Here is a 23,638-nt window from a genome sequence, read left to right as displayed (position 1 = left end):
TCATGACACGGGGGCGTGCGGCCCCATGTTTACCCATTGAGAGGAACTCATTCATTAGAGTCCCTCGGCTTCCACTAAAGGGCTATGTTTAGATGAGAGCCTTTCTCACCATTGAAGGGATCACCGGGGCTTCATGTAGCGTCAGATGGGACAACAGCGACTACTTTCCTGCCGTGCGTCTGTGTTCGCATTATAAAGGGCATGCGGGTGACGACAGCAAATAACACGGTTGTTGTGGTGAAGATGTGATCATGATGACCATGTTCTGTTGCCCGAAGCCTGAACAATTACTTCATCAACCATTTCTAGTATTTTTTTAAATGGAGGAAGTCACTGTAACAAAAAGGGGGGGGGGAATGACAGCAGTGGTGAAATATCAGAGGATGAGGATCTTCATTAAGTGAGGAGGAGCTAACGCTACACGTTCAGGGTTCAAGGAAAGAAGTTGCCCCTTGGAGCTCCAAAGTCTCTGTTTCCTGAACCAGGTTTCAGACCTGCATGTTGGACACCGTCAGCCTTCACTGCCTTGTTTTACGACCTCCTTTCAGCTGAAGGTCATGAACTCTGCAGTCATTACACTTTTCAGTACAGTACTCGAGTTGACCTCTTCAGGCATTTTAATGGCCTCCCTCGACACGGAAGAACTCTCCAAGCATGTTTTCCAACAGCTGATTGCTCCGCAGAAGCAATCCGTCTTGATGTGCAGCCGGCGGGAAACATATGGTCCGTGTTATTGCGTTAGCTACTGGAGGAAAACGTACGGAGCCCCAGCTGAGGCCGAGGTAACGCAGCTCACAGAGGAATGCTGAAACCCAATGATAATGACTTATCTGTGGGAGTGGAGGTATTTAAGCCGGACCAAAAACAAACTCCCGCTGTTATGCTGACGATGCAATCAAAAGGACGAGGAGAAATTATGGCCCGGATAAAAATACTGACAGTATGTTGGAGGGAAACGTTAGAAAGCAGAGGTTTTGCTGAGATGCCCAGTGGCATTATGAAATATGAAAGCGGCAGAAAAGCTTTTTAAATGTCTGGTCATTCTAGGAACCTAAAAACGATCAGAAGACACAACTTTCCTTGAGTTTTTTGGAGCTTTGAAAGAAAAGTTTTAAAATATTTGAATACTTTATCAAGCGGTTTACCTGACTTTCCCACGCCCCCTCTGCCGAAGACGGCCAGCTTCACCTCCGGACTTTTGGCCATGACGGCGGCTGCGGCCAGCGAAGATCAGCGAACCAATCAGTGAGCTCCGAGGTCAGCCATCCATCCTTGCAGCTTCTGAGGAAACATGTAGGAAGAGTCTATATGTTACACCATGTTCCTAGTTTCCTAGAAGCGCAGTTCAACACCATTGTTGTGTTGTTGAATGCTGTATTTTTTGTTGTTGCTGGTATTTCTACTTTTAGCTCCCACCACCATTTGTGAGTCACTCTGATTTCTCAGTGCATCAGTCTATGAATGCCTGGACTGAAAAAAGGTTCACAGGCGCCTTTTGTGTGTAAAACAAATTTGTTTATAATACAAACTATCATCTGCTGCTTATCTGATATCAGAAAAGCAGATTCTTACCAATATTTTTATATTGATTTTAGCCCCAAAGTAACACGACTTATAGTGTAGTAAAAAAAAATCTGATCATTTTTTGTGTGACTTAAGTGGTTCATAAATCCATGTTTGGGCATGTTTACGTGTACACAGTAATGTGGAACAGACAAACCTCACTTTAAAGGAAAGATAGCAGTCTGGTGGATGTGGAAAATGCCTTCTTTTGAGTTAGAGTGTGGTGGAGAGAGAGATCAGTGTCGACTTGTTCCCCCTCCTATCTGAGATGTTTCATGCAGGTGTGTGAGAGATGTGACGGGAAGATAAAGATATCAGAGTACAGAGAGAAGCAAGGATAACGCACGCACAGGGCTGAAGTCCTTCCAAAAGAAAACACAACTGCAGCCCATTAAAACAACGGAGCGCCGGTCTGTTTAATGAGAAAACAACCCGCTGTGAAGTTATCTCACCGGGTAATTGATTCTAAACTTCTCCCTCAAACACCCTTGTTTGTCGTCTGGCGGCTCTTCCAACTTGGAACGGAAAAACAAGCCGACAACAACTACGATGTAATTGAAATCTATATGCGACCGACTCCGGAGGAATCCTGGGATACGGCGGTTTAAGGGCGATGTCCAATTAGGAGCAATGCCGACCGAGATGATACAACAACAAACACACGAGGGCGAGGCTTGTCTTTTTATTGAGTTAATTCAGTGGCGGCTGCACATTTCATCGCCCCCATAATGCAGCTGAAACACAAGTCAGAGGGTCAATTCTGATGAAATACCTGGTTTCCTGCCACCAAGCACCTTAATGCTATCTTAGCTTAGCATAAAGACTGGGAGCAGCTAGCCTGGCTCTGTCCAAAGGGAACACAATCCTCTGACCATCGCCTCGTTAATCCTTTTATATCTAATAAAAACGTCACATTGTGGTTTAACGGGGGCTGGGATCAGTGCCCCCCTACAGTAGTCCACCAACCAGGCCCTGCAAGGCCCCTCTACGCCCCTCAGCTCGTACAGAAGTAGAGTAGGAATGGCTGCCAGTTGTTGCATGTTATGGTCCACAGTGTCCATTAAATCACCTGCCAGAATGTGCATCCATCAGAATGTCAGAAGGCCGTTGTTTTTCTGTTGTTTATAAAATGCACCACTGTCTTTGATGTGTTTGCTGTGGAGCACATGGAGCTCCAACTGTTTTCCTTTGTGCATCGCTGTGTTGCACAATGACAAGAATTATGGATTTACATGTAGTCGGTGTAGACATGCAGCACTTTGAGTGCTTCAAAAGACTAGAAAACACTAGATGAATGCAAGTTAATTTACTGTTTAATGTGTTTCGGCAAGATACCGATTGTTCTGCCAGAAAGCTAAGAAAGCAGATTTATATTGGCTCAAACTTTCTGATCGTTTGTCATAATGCATATTAAAGTCTTTCTGTTTCTCTTGTCAAACAAGGAATTTGATATAACGATTCAGAACGATTGTAAAACGATTAATTTCATTGCGTTCGACGCAGATCAAAGGTGACGGAGAGAACTGGCTTTCAAACATGTCTTATATGTGTAGCCTGCTGGCGTGTCGGCCATGTTGGAGAAGTGATCCATCATCAGTGGCTGTCAAGAAAGTCTCACTCATCTCTGTGTTAGCCGCTCTTGGTTGAAATTAGATCCAGCAAGAAAAATGGCATAAAACTAGAACCAGGCGTTCAGTGTGCCCGGTCCGACGAAATAAAGTGTGTGTGTGTGTGTGTGTGTGTGTGTGTGTGTGTGTGTGTGTGTGTGTGTGTGTGTGTGTGTGTGTGTGTGTGTGTGTGTGTGTGTGTGTGTGTGTGTGTGTGTGTGTGTGTGTGTGTGTGTGTGTGTGTGTGTGTGTGTGTGTGTGTGTGTGTGTGTGTGTGGTTGAAGTTATGCAGTGGCAAACTTCCAGTGCTTTGCTTCCTCTTCCACACACACACACACAGGGTTTAAGCTAACCTTTTCCCATTCATACTAACACACACATACCCATATATGGTGTGGCTGTGTGCTGCTTGGTGTGGCATAAGTGTACGTGGATCATCCATCTCTGTCTCTCTCAGCAGGGCCATAATGGCAGCCATCAGCTTCTTCTAAATATTATTGTTTTTATTAGGATTAATGTGGACGCCACAATTCCACCAAGCAGACAGCAAAGTCAAAACAGTGCGTTATGCAGGGATGTTGTAATGGTAACAACAATGACATTTTGTCCTGCCTCTCTACTTGAGTTTGAGTTTGGGGTTTTTGGGAGCATTTATGAAATGGTGATCCAGTTTTGTTTTTTTCCTCACGTGAGGCAAATGAATTGTTAAGCGTACAGCTGAGGCCTTTTTATTTCACATGCAGGCTCATTCCAATATACCATCTAGTAGCCGTAAAAAATACTTTGGAAAGCACCGTTTACGGTTTTCAATCATTTTTTAATACTTTTATTTAAAGCATGACCGTGATCTCCAACATGAACCACGTTGTAATAACTGTAACTAAGACAACCTAGCTCCGCTAAACTTAATGAAGTAGTACTTTTAACTCAAACCACCATGTTTCTCTTTCTGTTTAACAAAGCACTCATTTCAACCCAAACAACGTTCTTCTCCAAACCTTGAACCAAGTAGTTAAAACCGGACCAAACCTCAACCGTATCATTGTCACATTGTCCAAACCCTTTTATGTGTTTGTTGTTTTCAGAGGGAAGTTACAAACGACATATTTATCATTTGATTGGTTGACATGTGAGATATGCTGCTTCCTAGTGGGAGTGACATATAAAGCTGCCGCTGCTTAGCATAGCTTAGCATAGCATAAAGACTGGAAACAGCTAGCCTTGCTCTAGCCTAAGGGAACAAAACATGCCTGCCAGCAACTCTAAAGCTTACTCATCAACACGTGTGTTTTAAATACACACAAAACCTGAAGTGTAAAGTGAATGTTCTCCTTGCCAAGAAATAGTCCAGCACATAATAACAACCTTTATATATATATATATATATATATATATATATATATACACACACACGTCTTAGTTAGGTGTCACTACGCAGGTTTTATTATCCTCGGACTGAGCCAGGATAGCTGCTTTTCCCCGTTTCCCTTCATAATGAACCATTCCTTTAAACATTAAATAACGTAAAAATCCAATAATCCTCCAGCTGTGGACGGGTCCAGAACATATACAGCTGTTGGGGGCCTGAATCACTTCCACGTCTTAGCCAACTCTCTCAAACACGTTGTGCCAATTTGCTGCTGGTCAGATGGAGCCTATAAGTGAACCTGCAGGACCCAGTGGCTGCTGCATATTATTAATGATTAGAGATGAACCGGGCCAACCGACGACCCCGGAGAGGAGAAAATAGCAAGATGTGCCCTGAATTTGATTCAATGTCGGCGAGTCCACAGTGTTTTTTTTGCATGTAGAATGTAAACAGAATATGAATGGAATAGTGGTAAGTTAACCCACACAAATATATATATATAAACATATTACTGCAGTGTTCCCTCGCTCGCCCATGGAGCAGCAGGGAAACACACACACACAGCAGCATCTCCCCACCGGCGAGGTCATCCTTCTTCACATTTTGCCATTTATGGCCTCCGCCCACTCCACCCACCATCCCGGCGCTCTCATGCGCTCGCACACCTCTGTATACGTCATGACGTCACGGGACAAACAGCTAAAGTGAGGCTGAAGCGGCTGCTTTTAACTCAGTGACGCAACATTATCTCAGACGGTCTGTGTGCTCTGGATGGAGTCAGTAAAGGCAGAATGTAGTGTTAGAAAAGAAACCTGCAAAGTAATGGTACTGGTGATGGTACAGTTTCTGTTACTGTTCAAATACAGCTCAGCTCCATGGTCTTAATTCCAGCGTGGACCAATAATAAACTCCTTCTCTCTTCTATCCACAATCTGTTTTTACCCATGGACCTCAGCTCCACAGGGAGCCCATCCAAACTGTCAAACTGGGCACGTGTATTTAATTTTTTTTCCGGGTTTTGTGTCATTTTTACCCAGAGTTCTGGATCTGGGTGGTGCTGCTGCGGTTCAGGGAGATTACAGGCCGCTCTCGAGCTCCAAACCATGGGAGGAGACCTGCTGCACCCCGAGGCTATAGAAAGCCTGCAGACCACAAGCCTGTCATCTAAATGCACACAGGGAACTGTTGCACTGCCTCTGGAGGGAAACCAGCGGGGGGGTGGAGGGCTACGGTGTCCCTGGTCTCTGCCAGACCCGCCTCGTATTGATAGACTTTGGACCAGTTTGGGCTTGTTTGATCAAAACCGTTTCATCTCCAGCACGACTGATTTTGTCTTTTTGTCCGAGGGAAGAAAACAAGCTTCTCTGTGAGTCATACAACGTGGTAGAAGTGTTCACATCCTCCTCCACTTAGAAATACCCTGATGTAAAATCTACTTTGAACATTTAAGATAATGTATTATTACAAACGTAAATATGATATTACTGTTTTTATAGTTCTTTTTAAAATCCTAATTTTCAAGCAGAGTTGAGTTAACATATTAAGTTGCCAAAAAGGACTCAGAAATAAGTAAATGTACTCAGTAGTGACCAGCATACTATTAACTTTCTCTGGGTGTGCACACCTCAGCTGGAGTCACCGTAACTTGTTATTTCTGTTATTTCCTGTCATCCTATCTACCCTTCCTCCCCCATTATACATGTTTTTTGTCCTTCAGGACCCCGGGAGCCCCCCCTGGACCCCGGTTTGGCAAGCACCTGTGCAGGACGTGTCGACTGACCCTGAATCCCTTTGAGACAAGGGCTATTATGCAACACTCAAGAGCTGCTCCTGAATGCCAATTATGTCCTTGACCTCAACGGGGAGGAAGGTGGAGGGAGAATATCACGCAGCAAGTCAAATAAAACTGCATGTTCGTGGACATGCACACAGATTGGACAGGAGAGGCACGACTGGGACTGAATCTGTTTACGGAGTGGGAAGATCTGTCCAACTTTCAAGTTGTTTCATCACTGTTCATCTTAGAAAAAGAAACTCAAAGATAATTGAGAAAGTGTCACATATTTGAATATCAAGAACGATCATTTCCATTTAAAAAAACAACACATAAGTATTAAAACATAGAACATGTTGTATTGTTTGGTCATAAGAGGAACAAAGCTCTCATTGTGACAGGAACACGTTAAAGCTCCGGGCCTGCCAACAGGTTCTCCACCTCCGCGTTGTCCAGAGGAGACGCAGCTCACATGACACACACACCGGCACGAAGACTCACCGGCGGCCGCTGAATGCACGAATACTCTCCCGGTGATGAAATGCCGACGACAAAAAAAATTACAAAAATAGAAAAAAGTTGTCCGGTCCGCTGATTTTAAAAATGATGCGTGAGACGTTCCCGGGCGCAGATGTGGACGCAGCGCACCGCTGGACGGAAGCAGGGATAGAGACGCGTTGTACCGCTGGATGGACGGGGAGACCGGGCGGACCGAGCGGCAGCTCTGACTGACATGAATGAATCCCTCAAACGGAGGATCAGCGGAAATATACGGAGCGGAGGAGCTGCTCGAGTTCCCGACGCTGCTGCCTCTGAGCGGGCTGCTGCTGCATGCCGCTGCATCTCCACCGAGGGGCGACAGCGACCTCTAGTGGCCCGAGGCGATAGGAAGAGGAAACGCCACATTGTAGCCAAACTGCCAAGTAGGGCTGAGACGATTTAAAAGGGGTTCGGATGGGGGATAAAATGGCATTATCTGGATAATCTTCTAAAAGGTTTCTTGGCTGAGCACACATCATCTGAGACGTGTTTGAGAGTGACTGTGGTTCAAGGATGGCTGCTGGAACACCACTGAAGTTAATGGATGTTTCTTCTTGTCATCACTTGTGACTGTGACACTAAACTTGCTTGTTACATAATTTCACTCTCGTTTATCCTGCGACATGACAGCCGATCAGACGTTGTTCAGCAGTGCTTGGATGGGTGATTATTTAAGTTTGTAATTCTTTTACCTCGGGCTCTGAAGTCGAAACCACAAACATGCTTTCAACAGAGGCGCGTCTGCGCTTTTACGCACACGACTCCAGCAGCACTGTGGAGGAGAGCTGCGCGCCGAGAAGACCGAGAAGATGATCCTGCTGCCCGGTCTCTGGTTCGTTCTCTGGGGAGAACCGGCTCGGTGCCTGGGGGACGATGGAGGCATCACTTTTCGATGGGGACATCCACTACTTCACCGTCGCCACCAACACGGTTTACATGGATACAGAGGAGAAGCTGTACCAGCTGACTAAAGGTCAGTTTAACAATACTCATGCCTCAATAACACTGTTATAATATTTTACATTTAAACTACTCAGACCACATTTCTTGAACAAATGTAAACAAAGCAAGTTATGAAAATGTTTTAAACCTTAGAATCGTCTTTTATCACAATAACAAAATAGTAACGTTCTATTAGTTTTTTTAATGTATTTATGTATTATATTTGCTGTTGAAGTTTCCCATTAAGGACATATCTATATGTTAAATATATGGTAATGACAGCCACCAGTTGGTCAGTAACGTTCATTAACTAGAAGGGGGAGTTCTCAAAGCTGCCACTAGATGTCACCAGAGTGTCGCTGGACTTCATATTTGCTTGAACTTGCAGAAGTTGCACAGTGCGTTTTTAAATGCTGCTCATCATCAACTCTTCATGTGCAAATCACTCATCCTGTAACCCGGTTCTTCTTCTGGTGGATATCCTGTATTGAAGAAAGTGGATTCATAGTCAACGGGAGGCCATCATCGTCTCCTACTTGTTTGGAGACTAAAACTCAGGACTTTTTTTTTTTTTTTTGGAAACTTGCAAACATCCTCGTGTCGGTTAGTTTTCGATTTCACTGTGCGCCCGCCTCCCTCCCACTTTCATCACTTCTCCTTTCGAGCGAGGCGCGTCCGCGCTTTTACGCACGACTCCGGCGACACTGTGGAGGCGAGCAGCGCGCCATGAGGACCGTCAACGCGTGAGGGGCTTTGAGCAAGATGATGATCCTGCTGCCCGGTCTCTTGTTCGTTCTCTGGGGAGAACCGGGTCGGTGCCTGGGGGACGATGGAGGCGTCACTTTCGATGGAGACATCCGCGACTTCGCCGTGGCCACCAACACGGTTTACGTCGCTACAGAGGGGAGGCTGTACCAGCTGAACCACGACCTGACTCCGGTTCGGAGTGTGACCCAGAGAGGGATCTTGACGGGCCTTTGTCGGACGAACGACGAGCGGTTTTCTCGGGTTGCGTTCGAACGGGATTCGAACGCAACTTTCAGCGTCAACATGTTGTTGCCGCTGGTGAAGGATGACGCGCTGATCAGCTGCGGCGTGATCAAGTCCGGTTACTGCGAGGTGTTGGACCTGAAGGACATTTCCAATGTGCGCTACAGCGAGAACATCCAGGTGGGATCCCTGTGGAGCAACAGCTCGTCCGTTGGGTTCCTGGTGGACGTGGAGCAGACCGGCACCGAGACTTACATTCTGACTGGCATAGAGCAAGACCCGTCCAAGAAGAGCAGCTGCTCATCGACATTAGGAGCGGTCAACCTCCAGAACACCAATGACAAGCAGACAGGAAATATATTTTCTTCTGCTGGCCCTTCATCTACGGATTCGATCCAAAGAAACGACAAGGACGACGTGGTGGAGTTTGTGGATGGCTTTCAGATCGATTTCATCATTTATCTTTTCTCCAACGTGCGCTCCACTGGCCAAAGCAACAAAGTCCGTCTCCTTTGGCTCAGGGGCAAAACGGGCAAAAAGGAGACCTTAAGGTCGCTGCGGGGCTCGACCCTCCGGGTCTCCGGTGAAGGCAGGAGACTCCTCGCCTCCGCGGTGATCCCCGGTGGGTCTCCGGTGCTCTGGAGCGGCGTGTTCAGCGCGGGCGCAGGACAAACCGACACCGAGCTGGTGCTGTTTGACATCAGTCCCGATCTCACCGGAGACGCCGATGCGGATCCAGACTTCTACAGCGGCTCCACCGGAAAGCCAAAACCCGAGGTGGGTCGTTTTATTAGAGATGAACCAGAAGTTCATGTCTGGTGACAGAAAGGAGGCTCACTTCATTATTCTTACAAAACTAGAAACATAGGATGTATGAATATCTCATATCACGATTATCCTGGCACCAAATAATTTATTATCTCGATATTCATCGAAATATGTTAAAAAATTCTCCAAATGGGATTCCAGAATGCTGGTGTAAATGTACATTTTGTTGAGAAACACCTCATTAAGTTACATGATTAAATGTTAAATGTCATCTTCTCTGCTCATACAACATATTTGAGGAAGGAACTCGGTTTCAGGGCTTATTAGGGTTTATTGTACAATCAAAGCAAAAGTCACGAGGCTCTCATTGAGTTAGCTGCTAGACACAAAATAATGAAAACGTCTCTTATTGTCACCACACACACATATCAGAGATATGAATTAATGAGCATATTACCAAGTCTGTATGTAGAGTAGGCTGAATGATACATGTGATGGTTAGTATTGTTGTTCTAATCTAAACATTTGAACCAAATCGTGTTTGTTCAGCAGTATTAAAGTGACACGGAGTCACAGTAAGACCTTGATGACCCAGCCATGCAGTTTATTCAGCTACATCAAGTACCCTCGATGCTCCAGCGCTTCTTCATCCACACACACCTGCTTGGTCCTAATCTGAAGATCAATGTGTGTTTATCTCCCAGCCGAAGACTCTGGAGCCGAAGGCGGTGCTGTTCAGCCATAACTACATGACCTCCGTGCTGGCTGTGAGACAGAAGGCCTGGATGGTCTTCTTCATTGGTACGGGAGATGGGCAGCTCATTAAGGTGCGTATAAATAGTGATATTTTTAAGGGTTTATTTGATGAGAAGGAGGATTGGTTTTGGTTAATGCTGAGGAGCTTCCCCGTCACACCCCTTCTTTACATCCTCCATCACATCACCCTCTGTCCTCTTTCCATCGCCTTGATACAAGGATTGAAATTCTGCAGAGTCTTTATACACACTCGCTCACATGATTAAGGAACCGAACATAAGTCTGGGAACACTCCCCAGTTACCCTCTGCTGGACACAATAGGCTCTTTCATGCTAAGTTTGTTCATTAAACCCCCAAGTGTTTCCCTCCCGGCCATGCAGCTGAGGCCTAATGGAGAAGAATGGCTTTCCTATTGACTCGTTGGCAAATATAACACATAAGGGAAGACACCTGAAAGCTAGTAGTAACAGAAAAATGAAAGATGATAGTGTGATGCTGATATAACTGGAACACAGAAACCCATGCAACCTATTGGTGGTGGAGTGTCAGACATACGTCATTTTTATTTTCTTAAATTATGCACGTGTAATTCTTTATGAAATCAAATGAGCTTTTTCCCCACATTGAAGACATTTTGACTTGTCACAGTGGGAAAACCACAGGTGTAACTTATTACATTAATGATGGCTGAATCCCATTTAGCTGCTTTGACGTTAAACCATAAATATACCTGATATTTACCAGCAGAGAATCGTAACAAACCTACATTCTTGCTCTCAGCTCGCTATGGACCACAACTTTCACACCACCTGTCCCAGGGTGCTCTACAGGGCCAATGACGACCGCCAAGTGTTTCCCAAAATGCTTCTGGATCAAGTGGATCTTAAGCATGTGTACATGCCATTTCAAAACCAGGTAGGTTCCCTGAACACGTGGAAGGCTGGTGGAGGATTCTGATTAGGGGTGGGTAAATATATCGATACGGCAATATATCGCCATACTTTGCTACCCAATACAATATCGATTTTTCAACTCCAAAGATCAATTTAGAAAAAAAAAGATTCATGTTTAGACGCGTTGTGACTGGAGTACTTTATCCTTTTTCATTTTATTTTCATTATTTATTCCAGTGAATTTCATGGGAATTAATAAAATGGAGAGGCAGTTTTGAATTAAATCGTTTTGACTAAATTTTTCCTCTGATCAATATCATCTGATGTACAGGTACTTTTGTTTTCATCTTTATTTATATCGCAATACCGTGATATGTATCGTGAGGTTCTTGCCAATACTCACCCCGGATTCTGATGCATGATGTATGCCGTACTTGTGTGTTGTTCCAGATGAAGCGTGTACCCGTGTCGACCTGCAGCACACATACAAACGTACAGGACTGCTGGTCTGCACAGGATCCGTTCTGCGTCTGGTGCGGCTCTGAAAAAAGGTCAGCAGCGAGACGACGTCTGCAGCTCACGGCTTCAAACAACCATAAACTTCGGTTAAAATGTCATTTTCTCTTCCTAGTTGCACATTTGAAGACGAGTGCCAAGACTTGGACTGGATATCGATTCCTGATGATTCTCAGCAGAGGATGGTTTCCTACACCGTTGTAACGGACAGCACTGGCCAGGTGTAGATCACCTACAAGCTTTCAGCTATCATCAGCTGTGACTGTCACATATGGCCTTTAAACATGGACGCCTTTCCTTTTCTCAGATCACACTTAACGTCCAGGCACACGTGACAGCGGGCAAGAAGGCGCAGTCTATCTTCGCCTGTCAATTCTCTGTAAGCTCCCGTGAGCTTTGTAGTAGGGAAAGCCCTCCTCCACAGTTCCCACAATGCACCTGCGTCCTTTCAAATCGCGCACTTCCTGCTGAAGGTCAGTGAATTATGAATCTAATAATCCAGTGAATGAAATACCTCACGATCACATTCAAATGACTGTTTTCACTCTACAGGCCTGCATGTGACAGTTCGGTTTAGATTTGGGGCGACGCAACAACTGAAACTGTCCAACTGCTCTGACATCAGTGGTCCGCCCACTCCAGTCACGTAAGTCCACTCCCATTTTCAGATCGTTTAAAGAGGAGTGATGGAAGATATAGCTGATCATTTAACCTTGTCTGCTCACAAATGTCCAACTGCTATTATTGTTCCTGGCTGAAAAGTAAGGGTTAGGCTAAGGTTTAGGATTAGGGTTAGGTTTAGGATTAGTTTAATTAAACAAAAAAAATGTTTAATTAAATAAATATAAAATAACAGTTAATTAATTAATTAATTAATTAATAAAATAAAATAATATTTATTTTATTTTTCAGTTTTTTATTTGGATTTCTATATCAAATCATCATACTCATACAGACATCCTCTGAATCCAATATACTATGATTGTGGATTTGTGTGACGTGATAAAACCAGGCAATAAGGGTTTGGCTAAAGTCTGGGATTAGGGTTAGGGTTAGTGGGTTAGAGTAGGAGTTGGGGTTTGTTAATTCAGGATTTGATTTCTTTGCCCCGGCGTATTTATCTGGTGGTGGTAGAAGTAAAAAAAAAAAAAAAAATTTTAATTAAATAAATATAAAATAACAGTTAATTAATTAATTAATTAAATAAAATAAAATAATATTTATTTTATTTTTCAGTTTTTTATTTGGATTTCTATATCAAATCATCATACTCATACAGACATCCTCTGAATCCAATATACTAATGATTGTGGATTTGTGTGACGTGATAAAACCAGGCAATAAGGGTTTGGCTAAAGTCTGGGATTAGGGTTAGGGTTAGTGGGTTAGAGTAGGAGTTGGGGTTTGTTAATTCAGGATTTGATTTCTTTGCCCCGGCGTATTTATCTGGTGGTGGTAGAAGTAAAAAAAAAAAAAAAAAAATGTAATAAAAATATTTAAATAAATTAAAATAAATACATTTTTGTCAGTTTTATATTTATCAAACCTCACACTTCCTTTCTTTCTTTAACACATGCATGCAACTTAAGCCATCATCAGGGAGAATTAAACAGTATTTAGTGTGATAACATTAGTTTTCTCTTCAGGTGTCGGCAGTGTATCGAGGCTGGATGCGGCTGGAACAAAACTCGCTGTTCCTGGGCAAATCAAGGAGCGGTTTATGTAATTATGCATGTTTTTATGTATTTATGTATAAATATATAACTTACTACCTGGCTGTCTGCTCAGAGGGGTTCTCGGTTCGCTTTGCAAAGAAGGCAACTTCACTACGAGTGAAGATTCTATTTCTATCTCACTGTTTCCGGGTTTTGAGTTAAGAAACAGGTCCTGAATCAGCTCTTATTAATACCTCCCCTCACTTCCTCCTGCAGGATGATGTTTGCAAAACGATGGAGTCAGGGATGAACCTTTTTGTGAGTCTGAACCACACTTCTTCTCTCACATATTCTGACACTCAACTCAATCACATTCAGTAGAAGGCAGTGCAATTAAAATCCATTATGTTTGTGTGTGTTTTACTGTCAGAGACCAGAGATCTCCTCCATCACTCCCAGTGTCGTGTCTTTCTACGGCAGAAACCACGCGGTGTTGTTGGGTTTCAACCTCAGCGATGTGACCGGAGTGAGGATCCAGGCGGACAGAGGCTGCACTCCCATAGAGTGAGACGGTTTACACGCGGACAAGCTATAAAATATTCAAAGAGTTATTACTGGATAGGGAAATGCCTCACATACTACAATTTGACAGCGTTGGCAGTTCACTCAATATGTATCAGTCAAAGTCATCAAAGTCTGAAACGGGAGTTTTGCTGTGTAATATGGTTCCAGGAACGTAACTTCAAAGTCAAAACCCCTTTCATTGTCAATGGAGCGGCTGCTAAATTAGTTTGAATTTCCCTTTTTAAAGTAAAAACGGTTCCTTTTTAGCTCGTCGGCTCCGGTGACAGACAGACATTTAGGTAGCCGAGCATCAACTTGAAACTAAAACCCAGTGTGTTCTGCTTTAGGGAGTCAGGACACTGTTTCGGGGTCTTTTCAACAATCCTTTTAAATGATTTAGAGTTGTGTGTTTGTTGTTTTTTTGTTGAAAGGACGCCACATTTCATCTTTCTTTAGTGGTTTATTGTTTTGTCGAAGCAGTAATGATTGAATGATGAATCTTGGTGAGTTTAAACAGCTGTTTAATTAGGGTTATTTTCAGGTTTTCGGCATACTATTGTTGTTGTGATGATCTTAGCAAGTTCCCTTTGGGTCTCGATCTCAGTGAGACTAATTAATCTCTCTCTGTCTCAGATCTCCTGTGTGGAACAACACTGGAGTGAGTCTGACGTTCCACATTCCCAGTGCAAAAAAGAAAGGCACGGTCAGAGTGTGTGTTCTCCTCCCAGACGATAGTTGCCATGGCAACACTACAATCACCTACCAGTCGTCCCCGTCCTGCTCCAACATTACACCAAGCAGTACCTGGGTCAGGTATGACTGGAGTCGTTGTTTTTTCATATTCCCTGAGTACTCTGAGTCATAAAGTGAAAGTGGGTCAACTTCTTTTGAGGAATAATTTGTGACGAGTTGAATCTGATCTCACTGAGATAAAATAATTACAGCTGTTGGTGTGCTGCAGAAGCTGTTCAAACTTGAAGAGGACGTCAGCAGGAAAGCTTTGTATTCATTTAGCAGTTTAACCAGAAGTGCTTATGGTGGCCTCTTATTCTAAATTGAAGAAAAGTAGCAGGTTTAGTGAGGAGCTTAGTGATATTAAAACTCTGAGCAGCAGAGAGATGAGCTACATTGGAGCCGGAACAACCAGCAGGTCAACCGGACAAATGCAGCCACCACTAGATCACAACTACATCATGGCTATTACAAATGGACTGACTTGCATTACAAATGCTCCAAACAGAAGTGTCAACACTGCTTCGTCACTATGTTGAATAGATTTGGCTGAGACTTATTCTAGGAAACGGTGTCAGTAAGTGAGTAACGGTTACAGGCTGATGTCATGTGGAAAGACGGCCACTTCCCGAAAACATGAGACTACTTCCCCTTTTTCTCCTTTTTCATTGCAGCACTGAGCGTGCCACTTCTGTCTTTAACTCTGTTGCATGTTAAGATGCAAAAACTATTCATAAAGGTATTTCCAGAACATACATATAAAAATAGCGAGTAATCCCAGAACCATATGTATTTACTATTGTATTTCATTTTCTGCAATAATCCAAAATCTAAAGGAAAAATCCCATTAATTGCATCTATTGAATCTGTATCAAATGTAGTCTTCTCTGATTGGCTGCTGGTCTTTGTCCTATAGTGGGAAGAGGACGATCACGCTCACGGGATCCCACCTGAAGTTTGTGGAAGGGGTCGTTCACGATCACGCCCGGCTGGACATCAGACCTCCTTCAAGCAGAACCTTCTTGGTGGGTTACCCATTGTATTATCCTTTTATTACTTCATTACAGTACATATCACATATGTAACGCTCATATCGCAGCATTCCCAATATAGTATATCAGACTGTCGCGTAACATCATCACATATAGGCCCGGTTTCGCAGACAAGGCTTATATCAAGCCAGGACTAGGCCTAAGTCAGACTAGTCAAGCTAGCTCGTTGCATGAGCACGGCTTACATTTGTCTTAGTTAGTCCCAGACTGTGGAGTCCTGGAGTAAACGAGAACACCTGGGTCAAGCCTCATTAGCCTAAGTGGGAGCACAGCCTGTTGGCCTATTGGTGCTCATAGAAACCTGGAATGGAATCGAGGACAGCTTTGCTGGAGGGAATTTTGACACCAAACATGGCTGAAGCTAAAAGAACTATACTGAGTATGAAAAAAAACTCTACTTGAACAAACTGTGGGAAATCATGCTGTTATTGAAAGTAAAGGCCATTGAACAAAGGAAGAGGAGTGCTTGGGCTGCCATTTGCAGTGAATTCAATGCAAATGAAAGTTTAACCACAAGAGTGGTACATCAACTGCAGGTGAGACACGTTTATTATGATATATCACAGATGTCGTGATATTGTTTATATTGAATGATAACTGCCTTCATAGACTCTGTGGAAGAACATCAAATTAGATTTGAAAAAAAGGAATGCAGAGGCCAGAAGAGAGAGATTTAGTACTGGTGGTGGACCCCCACCTAGTAAAGACAAGCCCGATGAATTGGCTGACTTAGAGGACCAGCAACCTCTGGATGGCATACCAGATGATGACCATTTGGACAGTGGACATGAAGAACTGGGCACAAATGGTAAATATACCGTAGAAAGTAAATTAGTACCTCATTCTGTACATACAGATTATTGCCTTTACTATTATTTAATTCTAAGGACCATGTGAGTTTTTGTGTCTAACAGTGTTTCTTTTCCCAGAGGAAATCATTCTAACCCTGGTGGAAGAGCCAGTGACTGTGCACCCTCCACATCTGGTATGGCATCCCAGAGAAAAGATGGTGCCGCCACCTCCCAGCAGAGACCAAAAATGATGTCCATGCATGAAAAGTTAGCCTTAGAATTTCATGAGCAGGAAATGAAGTATCTGAAAGAAGAGCATGACATGAAAATGAGAATTCTACAGGTTGAATTGTGTATGAAATTAGAAGAGAGAGCTGTTCAAAGAAAGGTGCATGAGAGAATGTAATGAAACACATTGTGAAAATAAACTTGTTCTCACTTGACCAGAGTGAGTATTGTAGTCACCCAACCTACATTTTACGGCCTTGTTAAGTTTCTCATTTCATTTTTCATCACACTTTTACATATGTTGTACACAACAAACACTATTAAAGCAAAAACAAGCCATAATCAATACGTCTTTTTTCCTAACTGAAGTGCTGCAATGTGAAAGCAGCTCTGAGCGTCTTTGGTTATTTCCTGCCATGGGCACATCTGGATCATTCTGGTCTTCCATCGGAGGGTCAGGACAGTGATGCTGCTTCAGGTAGTTGTGCAGCACAGCTGTAGCAATGATCACCTTGCAGCATCTTCTAGGCTCAAAACGAAGTGTATTGCGTAAAAACTGGAATGGATTCTTCCACACTCCAAACGTACGCTCGACCATCCCTCTAGTGCCAATATGAGCTCTGTTGTGTCTTTGCTGCTCAGTTGTGGTGGGATGTGGCCAAGGTGTGAATAAGTAGGAACTCTGAGCATATCCACTGTCACCAAGTAGTACTCCACTATGTTGCCCTCTCTCTAACTGAGCACACACTGAAGAGCTCCTTTCCAACGGGCAACAATGTTTGAAAACTCTAAACTGCATACAGCCTGAACATTGATGGACAACCAGTTCTTACGGTTCCTGTACTCCTCAGCATCAGGAGTTGATTTCAACATGACATCCATCTTTACAGCCAATCACTCCCGGGAAGTTCCCATATTCATAGAATAGCACTTTATAGTTTGCTTGCTCAGCAGCATCAGGGAACTTAAGGTACAGATGTACAAATGGCACTGCAGACATTGTTCTACACACTGTTGCTTCACTGACACCACACAAATCACCAGTCTCGCCATGAAAAGTTCCAGATGCCAACAATCTCAAAGTGATCAGAACTTACAGGCCTTCCTCTTTGAGACATGGAGGAGAGTCTCGGCTCAAGCAACGTAATGATCTCCAGTACATCTTCTTTGTACATACGGAAGCGATCTCGGAAAGTAATTTCATCAAACTGATTCAATGGATTACTGCTCTCCACAAGTATTTGTCTGGCTGGCCTCTGTAGCCAATATTGGTCTTCATTTAGATATTCCAAATACTCCCAAACCATCTGTGCTCCCTCTCACAAACAGTACTAAGCTGAAGTTAAACCTGCCTCTTTGCAGGATTAATAGAAACTTCAATTTAGTCCTAGAGTAACTCTAATCTACCCTCAGAACAGACTAAATCTATGACTATTTTTAGATGAATCTGTGCAAGTGACTTAAAGTTAAACCAGCTCAAACAGCATTTTAGTCTGGGACTAGTCTTAAGCCTTGTCTGCAAAACCGGGCCATAATCTTCTAGCATGTCACATTACATTCCCAACCATATCACCAATTCAGAAGTGCTTTTCTACTAATTGACTAAATGTCACTGTTTTGTTTTTCTGCAGAATCTCACCTATGAAACCCCTGCAGCTGGAGAAGGGATTTCCACCAGCAGAGTGTCTCTGAAAGTCGGCAATGAAACGCTGCACAGCTCCATAACGATCAGCTACTATCCAGACCCCGAGTTCATTAACTTCACCTCCACGAGGACGGGGGACGATGTCCGCATCACCATTCAGGTAAGGCATGTTTCCAAGCACACGAGCACGAACACGAGACGTGAATACATAAAGGGGTCCGTGTTCTCTGTTGTCCTTCTAGAAAAAGGCAGACCAGCTGGAGATGACCCTGGCAGAGTTGACGGTGTGGGGCGTTGAGGAAAAACGACGGTACCCCTGCATCATGGAGGCCAAAGACACCAGCAATGAGATCGACTTTTTCATCTGCGAGATTCAGAGGACACCCAACGCTAAATTCCAGCAGTTAATGGTAAATATATCACTCACACGCCAGTCTATGGAGAATAAACTCAACTCAACTTTATTTATAAAGCACTTTAAAAACAACAGCAGCTGAAACAAAGTGCCAAAAGTCTCAAGCTGTGTTAAAAAAGGAGTACAGGTGGGTTTTAAGATAAGTTTTAAAAATGGCCTGTCTAATGTGCAAATACAATGTTAATACTATCTTGATAATACTTCCAACAGACTCTTCAGAAGTATATTGGTTTCATGCATCTGTGCTCTGTAAAATGTTTAAAATATGGAGTGACCTTTGCTTTTTTTATTACAGATAAAATACGGAGACAAGACAGTCACACTGGAAGTTAAATCTTCATTTCACGTCTACCTGCTGCTTGCCCTTCTGCTCATACCCTGCATTATTATTGGTATGTACACAGAGAATGCATGATTTGACCCATGTTGGTCCACTAACTCACCTTTTATTGGCTAAATGATCACTTGGTTAAATCTCTAGTGGTGGTGATCGTCTACCGAAGCAAACAGAAGAAGCACACGGCGAAGATGAACAAGCGAATGGAAGACCTGGAGCTCGACATCAGGAACGACATTAGACAAGGTCGGTCTTGATCACGGCTGCTTCAAGCAGAAAACAACAATGAGCTTTGAGGTGGCGGTGATGCACGTACTCATACCATCAAACGGCCACGGCGTCAGTCTGTCAGTCACACCACGACTTTGATCTGGACTCAAAGTCCTCAAAAGCTACAAGATTCCACCATTAGATTGTCATTCAGTGTAGCTGCTCAACATCATATTAACCACAGAACTGCAAGGCAAATACAAATTGTGAAAACTGTATCTGATTGTAGATAAACGGCTCAAACTTATCATACACTTGAACCTCGTTACTATCTGCAGACACACGCACACGTTTCCTTTTCATGGTGTGAAATGGCCCAGAAGTTATTTTTACATCAGGGGTGGGGAACCTTTTTCATATCAAGGGCCATTTAAATGTGATAAAGTTCTCCCTTTTATCCATTTGTCCTCTCAACTTGTCGAGTTTAGTATTTTTCGAGCGGTATGTGGACATGTCTTGTCTTTTAACATCAGGGACCATGATGGACACAAGTGTCTGCACTTTGTCATGTTTTATCCTTTGGATATGTCTGTCTTCCAAATAAATCAAATCAAATCAATGGCGCTCGACATTTGCCTTTTTCATCACCACAAACTAGGCACACTGGCTTGCCTTTCACGTCAACAAAGAAAGGTCGGTCACAGTGGCCATGATGCATCAGTTGTTATGTGTTAATCACTCCGGTCCAATGCAATGACACGTACATTGCATGCTGTATTCACTGACCCTGACATTGACTCGGATATAGGACGTAGCTGTCTGTTTTTTATATTGCATTGTGGGCCATTTGAAATGGTCTCGTGGGCCGTATACGGCCCGGAAGCCAGACGTTCCCCACCCTGTTTTACATACTTTTTTTCTGATTTCACACTTTGTCGTGCAAATACGTTTGATGTCAAAAAAGAAAAATGTTCTTCACGAATATGCACACGCAAGGCCTCGTTTGATGTGTTCTGTGGCACAGAAGTTGTAAGAATAGTCAGAGGTGCAGCACCGATACAGATCTAGTCATTTTCACTTCCTCTTTTTATTTGTGACCTGCAAACGGATCTTTGCTTCACAATGTTGCCTTTCATTGGTCTGGTACTACAGAGAAATACATATATATATAATCTGCTTTGTCTTTTATAATGTTTTTCTGTGCATAACGGCCGCCTCACTTTGCTGTTGCACAGGATTTGTGGATCTGCAGACGGAGAAAGCCGACCTGATGGAAAGTGTCGGAGCCATTCCCTTCCTGGACTACAAGCACTTTGCCTCCAAAATCTTTTTTCCCGAGGTAGAGTGGAGCTGGAAAGTGATATCAAGATCTATATGTAATATAATATCATTGCCAGGTTAACAAAGCTACCTTTTCCTCGTTATGTTTCAGAATAAATCGTTGATGACTTTGTGCGTCAAAGACATTGGACAGGTAAGGTTTGAGCTGCTGTTGATGTCGGTTCCACTTGTGTAACTCCGTCACTGACGTATCGTTGTATCTGACCGGGGATCAGGACAGGGTGACGGTTCAGCTTGACGATTGTTGCCAGGGCTTGTCCAAGCTGCTCCGGGATCAGCTCTTCCTCACATCCATGGTGCATGCTTTGGAGGAGCAGAAGAGCTTCACCATCACACACAAGTCAGTTTGTGGGGTTTTGCTGTGTCTTATATACACATATATATCATCTGAACTTAACTTTCTGTCTGACTGTTTTTGTCCTCCTATGTTTCTCTTTGTACCCTCAAACCATTTTGTTTTATTCTCTCTTTTGTTTCCTTACCTTTTCATCTCCTCCCCTCCAGGTGTACGTTGGCGTCGCTGCTCACCGTAGCGCTCCACAACGACTTGTCGTACCTGACCGCCATAATGGAGACGCTGCTGAAGGATCTGACTCAGCAGAACAGCAACGCTCAGCCCAAACTGCTGTTACGACGCACAGAGTCCACCGTGGAGAAACTGCTGACCAACTGGATGTCCATCTGCCTGTATGGCTTCCTCAGGGTCCGTTGCTCTTATGTCTCCTTTAGTCTTTAGGCTGTTCTATAAAACTTTAACAATGCTTGCAATGTCTCCGTGGCGTTTGTGACGTTTGTGACGTTTGTGGCGTTTGTGACGTGTGTGGCGTTTGTGACGTTTGACGTGTGTGGCGTTTGTGACGTTTGACGTGTGTGGCGTTTGTGACGTTTGTGGCGTTTGTGACGTTTGACGTGTGTGGCGTTTGTGACGTTTGACGTGTGTGGCGTTTGTGACGTTTGACGTGTGTGGCGTTTGTGACGTTTGTGACGTTTGTGACGTTTGACGTGTGTGGGGTTTGTGACGTTTGTGACGTTTGTGACGTGTGTGGCGTTTGTGACGTTTGTGGCGTTTGTGACGTTTGACGTGTGTGGCGTTTGTGACGTTTGTGACGTGTGTGGCGTTTGTGACGTTTGTGGCGTTTGTGACGTTTGACGTGTGTGGGGTTTGTGACGTTTGTGACGTTTGTGACGTGTGAGGCGTTTGTGACGTGTGTGACGTTTGTGACGTGTGTGACGTGTGTGACGTTTGTGACGTGTGTGACGTTTGTGACGTGTGTGACGTGTGTGACGTTTGTGACGTGTGTGTGACGTGTGTGACGTGTGTGACGTTTGTGACGTGTGTGACGTGTGTGACGTTTGTGACGTTTGTGACGTGTGTGACGTGTGTGACGTGTGTGACGTGTGTGACGTTTGTGACGTGTGTGACGTGTGTGACGTTTGTGACGTGTGTGACGTGTGTGACGTGTGTGACGTTTGTGACGTGTGTGACGTTTGTGACGTGTGTGACGTGTGTGACGTGTGTGACGTTTGTGACGTGTGTGACGTGTGTGACGTGTGTGACGTGTGTGACGTTTGACGTGTGTGGCGTGTGTGACGTTTGTGGCGTTTGTGACGTGTGTGACGTGTGTGACGTGTGTGACGTGTGTGACGTTTGTGACGTGTGTGACGTGTGTGACGTTTGTGACGTGTGTGACGTTTGACGTGTGTGGCGTTTGTGACGTGTGTGACGTGTGTGACGTTTGTGACGTTTGTGACGTTTGTGACGTGTGTGACGTTTGTGACGTGTGTGACGTGTGTGACGTGTGTGACGTTTGTGACGTGTGTGACGTTTGTGACGTGTGTGACGTTTGTGACGTTTCTGACGTGTGTGACGTTTGTGACGTTTGTGACGTGTGTGACGTGTGTGACGTGTGTGACGTTTGTGACGTGTGTGACGTGTGTGACGTGTGTGACGTTTGTGACGTTTCTGACGTGTGTGACGTTTCTGACGTGTGTGACGTTTGTGACGTGTGACGTTTGTGACGTGTGACGTGTGTGACGTGTGTGACGTGTGTGACGTGTGTGACGTTTCTGACGTGTGTGACGTTTCTGACGTGTGTGACGTTTCTGACGTGTGTGACGTGTGTGACGTGTGTGACGTGTGTGATGTGTGTGACGTGTGTGACGTGTGTGACGTTTGTGACGTGTGTGACGTGTGTGACGTGTGTGACGTTTGTGACGTTTGTGACGTTTGTGACGTTTCTGACGTGTGTGACGTTTCTGACGTGTGTGACGTTTCTGACGTGTGTGACGTTTCTGACGTGTGTGACGTTTGTGACGTTTGTGACGTTTCTGATGTGTGTGACGTGTGTGACGTGTGTGACGTTTGTGACGTGTGTGACGTTTGTGATGTTTGTGACGTGTGTGACATTTCTGACGTGTGTGACGTTTGTGATGTTTGTGACGTTTCTGATGTGTGTGACGTGTGTGACATTTGTGACGTGTGTGACGTTTGTGATGTTTGTGACCTCGTGCAGGAGAGCGTCGGCCAGCATCTGTTCCTGATGGTCAGCGCTCTCACGCAGCAGACAGCGAAAGGACCGGTGGACTGTGTGACGGAGAAGGCACTTTACACCCTCAGTGAGGACCGGCTGCTGTGGCAGGCTCAGGACTTCACCTCCCTGGTACACACACACACACACACACACACACACACACACACACACACACACACACACACACATCCCGGGGCTTTAGCACACTTAACGGATTACTTGGGTCCAAACAGGGCATTTTGTGTGCGTTCGCTTGTTTACTTCACACTCGTGGAATAACCACCAAATTATTGATGTTGCGTTTTATTATATGTATCTCTCTGTCGGTCGGTCACAAGTTTAGTCAGTTGTGCTTTTGCATGTGGAAGCAATCATTAGCCTGTGCCTCTTGTGAGTTCTGCTTTTAGTTTTACAAAAC

The 23,638-nt window shown here is 44.3% G+C and overlaps 2 protein-coding genes and 1 pseudogene across 3 annotated transcripts in view; 1 reads left to right on the top strand and 2 right to left on the bottom strand.

Moving 5' to 3' along the window:
* rerg (RAS-like, estrogen-regulated, growth inhibitor) overlaps positions 1-7,075 on the bottom strand; it is a 29,849-nt gene extending 22,774 nt beyond the window's left edge. Inside the window, exons 1-2 of the mRNA XM_084039243.1 lie at positions 6,815-7,075; positions 1,146-1,281 (exon numbers count right to left, since the gene is read on the bottom strand). Of these exons, the coding sequence (XP_083895369.1) occupies positions 1,146-1,206 (61 nt within the window). The 5' untranslated portion in view covers positions 1,207-1,281; positions 6,815-7,075. The remainder of the gene's footprint in view (positions 1-1,145; positions 1,282-6,814) is intronic.
* A 1,103-nt stretch (positions 7,076-8,178) lies between these two features.
* Positions 8,179-23,638, top strand: part of plxnc1 (plexin C1) — a 22,843-nt gene continuing 7,383 nt past the window's right edge. The window contains exons 1-21 of the mRNA XM_084039235.1: positions 8,179-9,562; positions 10,258-10,380; positions 11,091-11,225; positions 11,654-11,754; positions 11,835-11,940; positions 12,027-12,192; positions 12,272-12,365; positions 13,366-13,441; positions 13,651-13,692; positions 13,805-13,938; positions 14,572-14,751; positions 15,587-15,695; positions 18,373-18,546; positions 18,629-18,796; positions 19,097-19,193; positions 19,283-19,384; positions 20,584-20,687; positions 20,781-20,822; positions 20,905-21,029; positions 21,194-21,392; positions 23,203-23,349. Coding sequence (XP_083895361.1) covers positions 8,558-9,562; positions 10,258-10,380; positions 11,091-11,225; positions 11,654-11,754; positions 11,835-11,940; positions 12,027-12,192; positions 12,272-12,365; positions 13,366-13,441; positions 13,651-13,692; positions 13,805-13,938; positions 14,572-14,751; positions 15,587-15,695; positions 18,373-18,546; positions 18,629-18,796; positions 19,097-19,193; positions 19,283-19,384; positions 20,584-20,687; positions 20,781-20,822; positions 20,905-21,029; positions 21,194-21,392; positions 23,203-23,349 — 3,429 coding nt within the window. The 5' untranslated portion in view covers positions 8,179-8,557. The remainder of the gene's footprint in view (positions 9,563-10,257; positions 10,381-11,090; positions 11,226-11,653; positions 11,755-11,834; positions 11,941-12,026; positions 12,193-12,271; positions 12,366-13,365; positions 13,442-13,650; positions 13,693-13,804; positions 13,939-14,571; positions 14,752-15,586; positions 15,696-18,372; positions 18,547-18,628; positions 18,797-19,096; positions 19,194-19,282; positions 19,385-20,583; positions 20,688-20,780; positions 20,823-20,904; positions 21,030-21,193; positions 21,393-23,202; positions 23,350-23,638) is intronic.
* On the bottom strand, positions 17,101-18,128 carry LOC311032457 (putative nuclease HARBI1; annotated as a pseudogene). The gene has a single exon. The product of its transcript is annotated as a putative nuclease HARBI1 (transcript).

This window comes from Eutrigla gurnardus (genome assembly GCF_963514095.1).
Source record: "Eutrigla gurnardus genome assembly, chromosome: 21".
Taxonomy (NCBI): Eukaryota; Metazoa; Chordata; class Actinopteri; order Perciformes; family Triglidae; genus Eutrigla; species Eutrigla gurnardus.
Note: the sequence above shows the minus strand (reverse complement) of the source record. Positions and strands in the feature narration are given on the sequence as shown.